This window comes from Dreissena polymorpha, chromosome 9, assembly GCF_020536995.1.
Source record: "Dreissena polymorpha isolate Duluth1 chromosome 9, UMN_Dpol_1.0, whole genome shotgun sequence".
Classification (NCBI taxonomy): Eukaryota; Metazoa; Mollusca; class Bivalvia; order Myida; family Dreissenidae; genus Dreissena; species Dreissena polymorpha.
The window spans coordinates 12,619,939-12,633,154 of record NC_068363.1 but is presented as its reverse complement, the minus strand read 5'-3'; the positions used below and the strand labels follow the sequence as shown (position 1 = coordinate 12,633,154).

The 13,216-nt window shown below is 36.8% G+C and overlaps 1 protein-coding gene across 3 annotated transcripts in view; it reads left to right on the top strand.

Moving 5' to 3' along the window:
* LOC127843878 (translin-associated factor X-interacting protein 1-like) overlaps window positions 1-12,266 on the top strand; it is a 45,791-nt gene extending 33,525 nt beyond the window's left edge. For all 3 annotated transcript variants that reach the window (XM_052373766.1, XM_052373767.1, XM_052373765.1), the window contains exons 10-16: window positions 2,617-2,779; window positions 3,602-3,730; window positions 4,212-4,382; window positions 5,479-5,594; window positions 6,292-6,418; window positions 8,376-8,482; window positions 10,703-12,266. In XM_052373766.1, the coding sequence (XP_052229726.1) occupies window positions 2,617-2,779; window positions 3,602-3,730; window positions 4,212-4,382; window positions 5,479-5,594; window positions 6,292-6,418; window positions 8,376-8,482; window positions 10,703-10,895 (1,006 nt within the window). In that variant the 3' untranslated portion in view covers window positions 10,896-12,266. The remainder of the gene's footprint in view (window positions 1-2,616; window positions 2,780-3,601; window positions 3,731-4,211; window positions 4,383-5,478; window positions 5,595-6,291; window positions 6,419-8,375; window positions 8,483-10,702) is intronic.
* Window positions 12,267-13,216: the final 950 nt, after the last annotated feature.

Below are 13,216 nucleotides of genomic sequence, written 5' to 3'. Positions count from 1 at the left end.
TCTGCTCTTGAACATAGCTGATACATAGGAGCAGGGATATTAGTCTAGTTTTTACAAAGTTCTAGCTGAGTCTGGTTCTGGGAAAATGGGGCTTAATGCAAGTGCATAAAGTTTCGTCCCAGATTATCCTTTGTTCTCTGCATAGACATTATTGTATTTAATTTTTTTAGCTCACCTGATTGCTCATGTGAGCTTTTGTGACCGGTCTTTGTCCGTCGTCTGTCCGTCCGTCGTACATCCGTCCACATTTGTTTGTAAACACTCTAGAGGCCACATTTATTGTCCGATCTTCATTAAACTTGGTTAAAAGCTTTGTCCCAATAAAATCTCGGTCATTTTCGAAACTGGGTCGTGCCGGGTCAAAAACTAGGTCACTAGGTCAAAAAAACAACAACTTGTAAACACTGTAGAGGTCACATTTCATGCCCAATCTTCATGTAACTTTGTCAAAATGTTTGTCTTAATGATATGTTGCTTGAGTATAAAAGTGGTTCTGGTCCGTTGAAAAACATGGCCACCAGTCAGTCTTCACGATAGTTCATTTTATCCACTAGCCATTCGGGCTACTGGAATGGTAAAGACAAGTAGCCCAGCAGCAAAATTACTAGCCCAAAGTAAATTTGTTAAAATATACACCCTGATAAAGGGTTTCATCTTTCAATAGCAGATAATCTATTAAAAGTAAAATTGTATCCAGGGTATGTTAACTGTAAAGCCTATTGCAAAAACAATTGCAACACAATATAACAAGTCAATGTAATTATGTCCTTTATTAATTATAAGTATTTAACATGTGATAAACAACTTCTTCGTTCATCTAATCATCACTGCAATCCTGGAGATCCTCTTAGTCAGAAACCATATCCTGTAAAACAAGCAACCTGATTGTTATTTTCCAGAAGTTTACTTGACAAGTGAAGGCATAGATGGCATACTTTTATCATACATGTTGACTTTTTTCTTATGCTGTGTTTTTAAGCGTAGCTTATTAAACTCTGTCTTACAGAAGTAGCTTCTCCTTCATCACTGATTTTTTACCACTTTTCTTGAAATTCACGTTTCCGTGATTTTTCATAGTCATTTGTTGACTTACGATCAGAAGTGGGCAGTTTCTTGCCAGGCTTCACTCCAGCTACGTATTTAAGCATTATGCAGCCTTATGCGCGTACGGACTTACAACTTTGGAAATAAACACACAAACAAGGTTACAAAGTAAAACGATGTTTATTCGGGAAATGCAAGCCGCGTACGTCGATAAGTTTACTTCAGCAGAAAACACATCAGCATGACGTGTGCCACTAGTAAATAACCAGTCTTAATTGTTCACCACGTGGCCTGTGTTACGACTCGAAAATGACCGTTGAATGTATAGACCAATCGGAACGCGTTTAAATCTCGTATTTTAGGCGAAGTTGAACGAAGTTCTGTCGGAAATCTTTGCGAAGTACTCACAAAATAATGACTTTTATCACACTTAAAAATGAAACAATATTGATACACGGAATTTCTACTGGCCCGACGGGCGTACAATATGGCAATTTTAATAGGCCCGAGCTATAATTTACACGCCCAGGCCAACGGGCGTGCGCTTATTTCGCAGACTGCCAGTGGGTGGGGCAGTTTTCCTTATTCGGCTAAAGAGAAACCTTGTAAACACTCTAGAAGTCACAATTTTTGCCCAATCATCATGAAAGTTGGTCAAAACATTGGTTTTATTGACATCTCAGACGAGTTTGAAAATGGTCCAGATCGATGAAAAAACATGGCCGCCAGTGGGCGGGGCATTTTTCTCAATATGTTTAAAGTGAAAACATGTGAACACTCTAGAAGTCACATTTTTGGCCATATTCATGAAATTTGGTCAGAACATTTGTTTCCTTGATATGAGAGTTGAGTTTGAAAATGGTTCCGGTCAGTTGAATAACATGGCTGCCGGGGGGGGGGGGGCAGTTTTCTCATATTTATATAGAAAAAAAAGCTTGTGAACACTAGAAGTCACATTTTTTGCCCAATCATCATGAAACTTGGTGAAAAGATTGGTTTTATATATATCACATAATTAATGCCATAATTATTGCCTTTAGATTGTCCAAATTTTCATTATATTATACAAAATCCTTGTAAACACTCTAGAGGTCACAATTTTGTTTCAGGTTTTATGAATCTTGGTCATATTTATTTTTGCAAGCAAAGTTTGATGTTTGGTAAGGGGGGTCAACTCAAAATATAGGTCACCAGGTCAAATATAACAAAAACAAAATCACTCCATATGCCAGAGTTTTGGTTCAATAATGATGAAACTTGACCAGGATGTTTGTCTTGACAATATCTAGGTCAAGTTTGACGTTTGGTAAAGATTGAATGAACTGACTCCTCTCAGGTGAGCGAACTAGGGCCATCTTGGCCCTCTTGTTTTAAGAAGTTTATCATAAGCAAACATTTAGTTTTGGCAGAAAGTGTTGTCCCTGACTAGCCTGCACGGATTGCACAGGTTAATCTGGTACGACACTCAAGGCACATATATGTATAACTCTGTTTTCCCAGAGTGAGGCTCAAGGTTTTTTCATTTCAAATCCCATCAAAACTGCGCCCACTTAAAGAACTGTACACTTGTAGGCCAGACTGGGACAAGTGCTCAGACGCTGTTCGCGGGGGCCTGGCGCGCTGGAAAGAGCTTTCGGAGGGCAAGACGAGCAACGACCTGGTGGATGTGCTACTCACTGAGATGGCCTCGGGAGAGATAGTTGACACTGGAGGGGCCGAGTACTTTGATGGACAGGTGGGTCAAGATGAAGGTTCTAAAATTATTTTTGTGTTTGAGGAAAGTTGATTTTTAAAAACAATGATTGAGCCTCGCTCTTGAAAAATAGAGCTTAATGCGTCAAGTACCTGCACAGGCTAATCAGGAATGAAACTTTCCACTTTTGTGGCATATTTTATTTAGAGGAAGTCTTTTTTGCAAAGTCCTGTCTAGGCGGAAAGTATAAAACCTGATTATCTTGGGCGGACTGCACAGGAAAATCTGGACAGATACTTTACGCATATGCATGAAGCCCCGCTTTCCCAGAGCATGGTTCAGTAAGACGTTTTTTTTGATAAAATAGATAAGCAGTGTCCTAAAAACTGATTGTGTTATTTACAAAGTGGACGGCCAGATTTTGGTCTAGCAACCCAACTCAACACTCTGACTAAAGAAAACCTTGATGAAAAACTAGATAAATCATGGCGATAATGTGCTATTCATTGTATTCTGGATTTCTTTATGGATGAATGATATTGATGGTAAAGTGCTTGCAATTTACTTCATTTAAAAGGGATTTGACATAACTTTCATTTTAGCCTTGCTCTGGGAAAACAGGGCTTAATGCATCTGCATAAAGTTTTGTAAAGCGAAGACTTTTCCTCTCTGTTTTAGTATTTTTTGTGAAGTCTCTTCTTAGTGAAAATCCAAATTAGGGGGAAAGAGTTGTCCCTATTCAGCCTGTGTTGACTTCACAGGCTTATCTGGGACAACACTTTATGCACATGCATTAAGGCCTGTTTTGTCAGAGCGAGGCTCATTAAATGGACATAATCTAATGCAGCTTTGTTATGATTTCAGGGCACTGGACCGTCTATACCCAAGTACCTCCAGCATGAAGGCCCAGTCAGGAACAGGCGTTTAGGCAAGAGGGATGCATCCCTGCTTATCAAAGATATCTGGCGAGAGAAAGGCGCTCATGATGCATCTGTAAGGGTTGTTCCTGTTTGAAAGGTTTTTTTCAAACATAACACAGTCTACAAACATAATTTCTGTTGTGAAAGCTAAAAAATCTCAAACTTATTTTCTTGCAATTAAATAACTGTTGTTCAACAGTTTGTACGCAACACAAACAATCTGAAACATTGTAGTATTTTTGTTTCAGACAATAATATAATTAAAATAATATTTGCATGATTATTGCTAACTTTAAAAATAGGAATTAACAAATTGAAACATTGAAGATCAATGCTCAACAGTAAATCAAAACTAATTTAATTTCACGCAGCAGGTAATAGTATACAACTTTATATGATTATCCACGTCAACGAGGGAACAGACGTATATAAGACCTTGTCTTTTGTTCCTATCCCATGCCAACATGTGCATGTTATAAATGTTACATGAACTTCTATGTAAAACATTCTAATTGTTTAAATAAAGATATATATAAACTAAAATCATTTGACAGAAATCTGACGGAGTCCGTGACAAGATGGGCAACTTCCTGTACACGTATCTGCAGCGCAGGTTTGGGCTGGAGCAGATGATTGTTGAGTGGGGTTACAATCTACATGACGCCTGTCAAAGATACTCCCACGACGAGCACATTGGTCTGTTCTCTGGGGTTCTTACTGAAGAGGTCAGTGCGCTCAATTTTACATAAGATTTGTTTGTTTATTAGGATTTTTTGCAGATGACAAGATAACTGTAAAATCATTGATATTTATCAATACAAAATTGTGTGATTTAAAAACAAACAACTTTATAATAGACACATTTATTTGTTGATTTCTGCTTTTGGGAAAAGTAGAGCAATTTACGTCGGTCATTTTTCAATACTTTGGTCTGTAAACCCACTCACACATTTCCCAGCTAAGCTGGTTTACTGGTATTTAGTGCACATAACATACCAGTAACCTGCAAATACCCAACTTAAACATTGGAATATTTATTAATATTTTCTTTTTAAATGACCCATGTCGTGCAAAAAGTGGTCTTATTCTTATGCAGCCAGCATAGAATCCGACCATCCTGCACAACCGCTCAGTCTGGTTATGAGCTGCCTTATCAGCTATGACTTCACGCCAAGGTTTCATGGTCTCATAAGCAGACATGGCAGCTCCTTACCAAACTGGTTTGTAGCTAAGCTGGGCGCATATTGCCTAAGAACCATTTTCACATGATGAGGGTCAAATACAGTACGTTATCATGAATACCGGTAGTTAAGATTGGCACTGTCTGTCTACGTTTTTTTTCTGGTTAAAATGGACAGCATGAAAATGTTATATAAGCAAAGTGTCTTCCTGGATAAGACATCCTCACTTGGGGCTCATAAACTTGACTTCAATGAATTAAGCCCAGTATTCCTAACGCATGCCTTATAAATGTACTGTATCCCAAAAGAGCTCCCACACTCAGGCCCAGTGACTTTTAAAGTCTGAAGCTTAATCTTACTTTATTCATATGTTTGATATAAATAAAAGGAAAGCTTGACCCATTTATGCCTAGCGTCTAGAAAAAAGGCCTTGACATAATGCGGCGTCTCATCTGGGTCTATGCTGTTTGCTTAAAGGAATTTATGTAAAAAATATTCTAAATACATGTATAGAAATAAATATACCAGACATCCCTAATTTTGGAAATAAGTTGATCCAATTTAGAAGGATGAGAAAGTCCACTAGGCATAAATGGGTTAAATGTTAAAAGCATTGTTGTGCCTGTGATGTTGTTGCCAGATTGATGAGGAGATCTACCACCACCAGCTGCAGTTGATACAGAAACTCATGAACCACCTCACCACCATGGATGCAAACAAGGGAAATGTGGGAAAACTCTCCAAGGCGGACTTCAGGTACAACTAAAAGGATGATGCACCTTCTTAATCCTTAACCACTCGGATACGCATTTTGATGCCTTTGTAGTCCTTAAGAAAATCAAATTAAATACATAAAAATTCTTAATTGACTCAAGTCGGGAGGACTTCATTTCTAATCAGAGTTAAGGCCTTGGTAGTTAATTGATAGCTTTAGAACAATAAATCATTTTAATTTACTAATAAATAACTGTTAATGCAAAATTATTTCTTGAATATACAATTTAATTCAATAAATGTCTGCCAACAGCAAGGTAACAGATTGTTTACAGACATATTCTACTGAAAATGCAATAAAATAAACATTCATTCCTGATTAGTTAATAGTTTAAGTTCATAATATATTTTATCCTTGCTCTGGAAAAATGGGGCTTAATGCCTTGGGTATAATGCCATCCCAAAGTAGCCTGTGCAGTCTGCACAGGCTAATCAGGGATGACACGTTCTGCTATTTAAAAAAAAAATTAATAAAGTCTGTTCTTCAAAAAAATCCAGTTTAGGTGGAAAGTGTTGTCCCACATGAGCCTTGCGTTGTCTGCCCAGGCTAATCTGGGACATCACTCTACAAACACGCATTTAGCCCTGTTTTCCCAGAAAGCAGCTAATTTACTCCATTTTACATTCTTTGTGCGGTCTATCCTGCGCCCCATTCATCATGGATTATATTGTAACATAGGGAGGGCCTAGCCAGCTATCTCTCGGGGGTTGAAGCTAACACCTTGAATTCCATGATGCGCGCCGCAGAGTCAGAAATGGACAACAAGGATCTGGATGAGATTGAATACAAGAACCTTTTCATGGAGGTATAATGTTCGTTTTTCTGTTTAAATTTTTGTTATTTGGTAAAAATGTGTGTTATAAGAAACAATTTTACACTTTATCCACCTTTTTTCATTTACATCATTTGCTTGTCTAACTGATACTTTATACAAGTTAATTTTTGTGAACTACACAATTGTGTATTGCATGTTGCCTTAAGTGGCTTCATTTTATTATATAACATTATTGTAATAACTGTATCTGATGCCATGACAATCAATTTCAGTGTATTTAAATGAACTACAGTGCACTCATGTAATATATTTGAGTTGCACTCTGTGAAAATGGGACTTAATGCATGTGCATAAAGAGTCGTCTCAGATTAGCCTGTGCAGTCCACACAGGCTCATCAGGGATAACACTTTCCGCTTCTATAGAATTTTTCCTTTAAAGGAAGTCTCTTCTAACTGAAAATCAGTCTCGGTGGAAAGTGTCACCTCTGATAAGACTCATTTATGTTAACACACTGGTAAATCAATTTTGTCTGAATAAAATTGATTAACAACAGACAAGCTTTGTATGTTGTACGTTAATTGCCAATGAATGAGTTTAAATTCTAGAAATGCGCAACAAATACCAATACAATTACAAGCATGGTTTACTCTTTTTATGTCCCCTACCACTATAGTGGGGGACATATTGTTTTTGCCCTGTCTGTTGGTTTGTTGCCTTGTGTGTTTGTTTGTTTGTTTGTTTGCATCAAACTTTAACATTTGCCATAACTTTTGCAAAATTGAAGATAGCAACTTCATATTTGGCATGAATGTGTATCTCATGTCTCATGGAGCTGCACATTTTGAGTGGTGAAAGGTCAAGGCCATCCTTCAAGGTCAAAGGTCAAATTTATGGGTCAAAATCGCTCATTTAATGTACACTTTTTGCAATATTGAGGATAGCAACTTGACATTTGGCATGCATGTGTATCTCATGGAGCTGCACATTTTGAGTGGTGAAAGGTCAAGGTCATCCTTCAAGGTCAAATATATGGGGACAGTGTTTCACAAACACATCTTGTTTGGCTTGCAAGTAGTCAATTAATGTTCATACTACATGTTGAAAAATTGTTAAGTCAATAAACAGTGGTAAAATAAGAATGGACAGCTCAGGATGCTTCCTTATATGTGTAGAAGTACCTTATATACCCGAGCTTTCCATCAATTTAGGTCTCAATTCAAACCGATTTTATACAAAACAAGTGTGCATTCAAGTTCTTCACACAAAACATTGACACTTATGTTTTTTTACACACAAATACTTCAAACCCAATATTCTAGATATGAGCCTCACTCTGGGAAAGAGGGGCTTAAAGCATGTGCAAAATGTGTCGTCCCAGATTAGCATGTGCAAAATGTGTCGTCCCAGATTAGCATGTGCAAAATGTGTCGTCCCAGATTAGCATGTGCAAAATGTGTCGTCCCAGATTAGCATGTGCAAAATGTGTCGTCCCAGATTAGCATGTGCAAAATGTGTCGTCCCAGATTAGCATGTGCAAAATGTGTCGTCCCAGATTAGCATGTGCAAAATGTGTCGTCCCAGATTAGCATGTGCAAAATGTGTCGTCCCAGATTAGCATGTGCAAAATGTGTCGTCCCAGATTAGCATGTGCAAAATGTGTCGTCCCAGATTAGCATGTGCAAAATGTGTCGTCCCAGATTAGCATGTGCAAAATGTGTCGTCCCAGATTAGCATGTGCAAAATGTGTCGTCCCAGATTAGCATGTGCAATCTGTACAAGCTTATTAGGGACAGCTTTTTTTCCGCCTTACTTGATTTTTGCTAAGAAGAGACTTCAACAATAAATGTTATACAAGCAGAAAGTGTTTTGCCTGATCAGCATGTGCAGACTGCACAGGCTAATCTGAGATTATCCTTTATGCACTTGCAAAATGCCCCATTTTACCATAGTGCTGCTCAGGTGCTTTATGCATATACATATTTCCAGGATGATGAAGGTAGGACGGGCCCATTCCTGGACGAGATACGGAAGTGGGACAATCAACAGAGGGCTGCCTATGTGGACGAGATTAAGACCAACCTTAAAGAGACAAAGTAAGGCTCTGAGAGAACAAGTATTCTTGTTAAGACATGTTTTATATACTGTGAAACCATAATTATTCGTCAGACATTAATTTTCGTCTTTTTAGTCCTTCGACCGATGGACGAATTCAAGATCCTAACGAACAATCATGTCCCATATTCTAAACAAATAAGACTGAATTACCGTAAGCATGAGGCATTTAAATCCAGCGTAATCCATGCATATACACAGGGCTCGAAATAACGCTCGCACAGTCGCAAAATGCGAGAAAAAAGATTGCAAGGTAAGTTAGTATCTTTTGCAAGTAAAGAAATAGTGAAAAAAAACAAGTTATATTGCTAAATGCGTTCGACGGCGTGAACTCTAAACCGTAGGTCAATTTTTTGAACGTCCGAATACCCATATGTGGAAGCGCGCACCTTGTTTGCAGACTGGTTTACTTATAGTACAGATACCCGGATGGTATTGATAAAAGAACATGAAACAGTCGACTATTCACACTCAAGTTAAATCCGGTTTTGACACAAATGGATGTACATTATACAGTGTACTGACAACTGACATTTCCTGTTAAACGCGAATGCAATAAGGCTGTATCGAATGCGTCAACTTCGTTTAGGTATAATAGTGTTGAAAAGCGCTAATTTTTAACAACTTTATTACCCATTGTGTTTATTGTGTTTTTCAGGGGTGTTGCAGATTATACAGCCAACACGCGGCAAATCGGGATTAAAGACAATACTATTAAACGCAATTAAAATATGACGATGTGTGATCAACACCTGACTGAAATCTATTTTGCGCTTTCATTACAAATTAATAAAGAACATATTGATTTGTGTTTGGTTTTCCGTGATTGTAATGGAAAAAGACTAATTGGCAATTGGCTTCGTTGTTTAAAACACTCGTTCACGGTTATTCAGTCCCACTTATCCGCTAATCATAACAAAGAATGTGTCAATGACATAAAATAATAAGGGACAGTTACTATTACCTGAAATAACAGACATGTTAATTGGCATATTCCAAACAAGGCCCACCTCCTGCAAGTGACTACCAAGTGTCATCCCTCTTTCCCCAGCAAGATTTTTTTCGCAACCGCGTTTTACATGTATCACAAACATTACAAACAAATCGGACCCTTTTTTTTCAAAACCAGAAATGGACAAATTAAAGTGCTGACGAAATAGTCATTTTTTTTAAAAAGGACGAAATTTCGTGCTGACGAAAATAAATGGTTTCACAGTATGTTTCATTTTTTTATTTCTTTATAAATGATATAATTAACCAAAAGTCTCTTTCACTTACACTGTTGTCATACAAATTAAAAATATATCCACTGAGATTATACATAATGAGATCATACTCGCCTGCGCTTGAGTTTCTTTAAAAAGGGACCTAGAAGATCGTGCCGTGCCTTATGAGCCTCTGTGTACTGCAAAGGCAAATCTGGGACAATACTTAACTCAGATGCGTTTAGTCCAGTAAACCAGTATGAGGCTCATATATTCCTTAAATCTCTAACAATGTTACAAATCCTTTCATGTTTCAGCCCCTAAGAATCCCGTTCATGTTTTAGCCCCTAAGAAACCCTTTTTTTTCATATTTCTGCCCATCAGAAACCATTTGATGTTTCAGCCCCTAAAAAACCCTTTCATGTTTCACCTCCAACAAACCCTTTCATGTTTTAGCCCTAAAAAATCTTTCACGTTTCAGCCCCTAACAAACCCTTTCATATTTCAGCCCCTAAGAAAACCTTTCATGTTTCAGCCCCAACAAACCCTTTCCTGTTTCAGCCACTTACAAAAACGTTCATGTTTCAGCCCCTAACAAACCCTTTAGTGTTTTAGCCCCTAATAAACCCTTTCATAGTTCAGCTCCTAGTAAACCCTTCCATGTTTCAGCCCATAAGAAACCCTTTCATGTTTCAGCCCCTAAAACACCCTTTCATATTTCAGCCCATAAGAAACCTTTTCATGTTTCAGCCCCTAAAAAACTCTTTCACGTTTCAGCCCCTAACAAACCATTTCATGTTTCAACCCCTAACAAACCCTTTCATATTTCAGCCCCTAACAAACCCACCCTTTTATGTTTCAGCCCCTAACAAACCCTTTCATGTTTCAGCCACTAACAAACCCTTTCATGTTTAAGCCTTTAAGAAACCCTTTCATGTTTCATCCATTAACAAACCCTTTCATGTTTCAGCCCCTAACAAACCTTTCATGTTTCAGCCCTGTGACTTTTCCCCAGCTGAAGGGGGCTATCCTGCAGGCAGACATTGAGATAGACAGCACCAAAATGGACAAGATTGTTCTGTGGGTGTTCAAGACCACCGATATGAGTGCAGCCCAACCCATGGAGCAGTCGGCCATCATTGAGAAGTTACTCAAATGCAATGTGTCTCGTACTGGCAGAAAACTGTAGAAAATATGACAGAGATGGAAAATTCAGAGTTTTTCTAATATTTATTATCTTTTATTTAAGATTGAAACATTATGTAAAGTTTTAATGAATACAGACTTGGAACATTTTATTGGCGATTTTTACAAGTAACTGTTGTTTTTATTTTTACCAAAAAATGACTGTTGTTCAGAAATTGCCATTTATGTTTTATTTTTTCAATATTTTTATACTTGTGGTGTATTTCTTTTTATTGAAGACTGTTTTAAAGATAAATTGTGACTTATTTTTAGATTTCAATACAATTATTTGACAGAAACAATTTGGTTCTGAGTTGGTGAAAATGCATTGCAAAAAGAAATGAAAGTGGAATCTTTATGGAGCATTTTTTGATATTCAAATTTCATACCTATTAACATCTTAGTCACAAACTTAGTGTCAGGTAAATGTAATTTTATTAATATTCATATTAACTAACCAGAAAGTTCGTTGGTCAAAACTGTACATTAATATATAGCCTTTGGTATGCGTTTAATGTAAATCAAAGATTTTTAATACTACAACAAGTTAGTCAGTTATTCACTTGCATAACCTTCACCTGCCCCAAAATTGCAAGTATTAAAAGTCAGTATTTGGATTAAAATAATATATAATAGTATGAGGGGGTAATCTAGTATGAATTACTGAGGGGGTAAGCATGTGATACTCAAGATGGCAGCGTCCTTGCACAGACAGATTTTTTGTTGTTTTTTATTACTTTTGTATAATTTTTAAATGATGCTCACTTTCCAGCTATGTCATTAAGGGATTATTGCAATGACATTCGGCAGCAAGTTAAGTCCAGATAAAGAGCAAATATTAATACAATACATGCACTTAAATTTTTCTCGCTGATATGGCTGGAAAGTAAGCAGCATTTTAATAATTAATATAAGTAATAACGGTTATAAAACGGCGAAACATACCTGTCTTGGCATGGTCGTCGCCATCTTGTCATGTGATTACCCCCATTGAATTAGTATTTGACCAATATAAATGTTAAATATTAACATAAAAGTATTGCAAATCAATTCTGATATTTTCATGAGAGTATTGCTTTTTACTTTGCCATTTGTTGCATTTTTGGTGTTGGTCACATAGATCTGCATTTATGGTATAGAAACAAAAACTAAACATTCTATTATTGTGTGCAGCTCGTTTTTTGTCTGTGATATTATTGTTGTATTTCACCTTTGATAACCTTTGATACAAACATGCAGTAACAATGACATCTTTCAATGAATAATGATATTTTGTAAGTTTTATTGATAAGTTGGTATTTTAATGATAAACCAATTTATAATTGTACTGTTTTGAAGTTATTGCCAGTTGAAAAATAAAATATACTTATTCAGAGGGGGAAATCACGTGATTATCAAGGTGGCGACGTTTATGCTGAGGCAGGTATTTTCGTCGTTTTATACCCTTTATTACTTGTACTAAATTTTTAAATTCTACTCACTTTCCAGCCATATTAGAAAGAAAGTGCGTTTATTTCATAGTAATATTCACTCTATCTCGACTTTACTTGCGGCGAAATCATGATTATTATAGTAAACACCTTGTTAGTTTACGGCCAGAAAGCATTAGCGTATGCGACCCATTTACTGATGAACAACTTCCCTCAGGTTTCCAGTCCTTTATGCCGTGTGCTTGGAAGTAAGGCAATTAATCGAAACCCACTCAATTAAATTAGCTGCTGGGTAGGCAACCGGTCATGTCAGAATGTGAACCGATTGAGGCTCGTACCTTCACCTGTATGTGACGCTTCTATTTCTCTAAATTTAGTATTATTTTTTTTGGATTGTTTCTCAATTATTTGTATCGCTATCAAAATAGAAATACAGCTCTATGTTAAGCTAGTAAAGAATATATTGCATATACAGAAATCACAATTGTAAGTATGTGTCCTTGGTCATTATAATTAGTAACAAACTAAGAAAAATTACTTTGGACAGGCAGAAATTAAGCTGAATTATGCCCCCTCCTCCCTGTTTTACATAGCAAAATCAGATTAAGGGTTGGGTTCATGTTGAAATTCAGATTTAAGTTTGCAGTAAACAAGTGAACACCTTTGTAATTGCTACAGATATTTATTAAAAATTCACATTTGATTACAGGGTCATCATTCAAGATCACTGACAAAGGCCCATAATTCTGACTTGCATTTAGTAGACTTACGCTCCTTTTTTACATTTAAAATCAGGTTAATATTTCCTATTAATAATTCTACATCTTGTTATCTACTTAAATAGTAAAATAAAGATTCACATATTTGTTAAGGGTCAGTATAAACAGTCACTAAC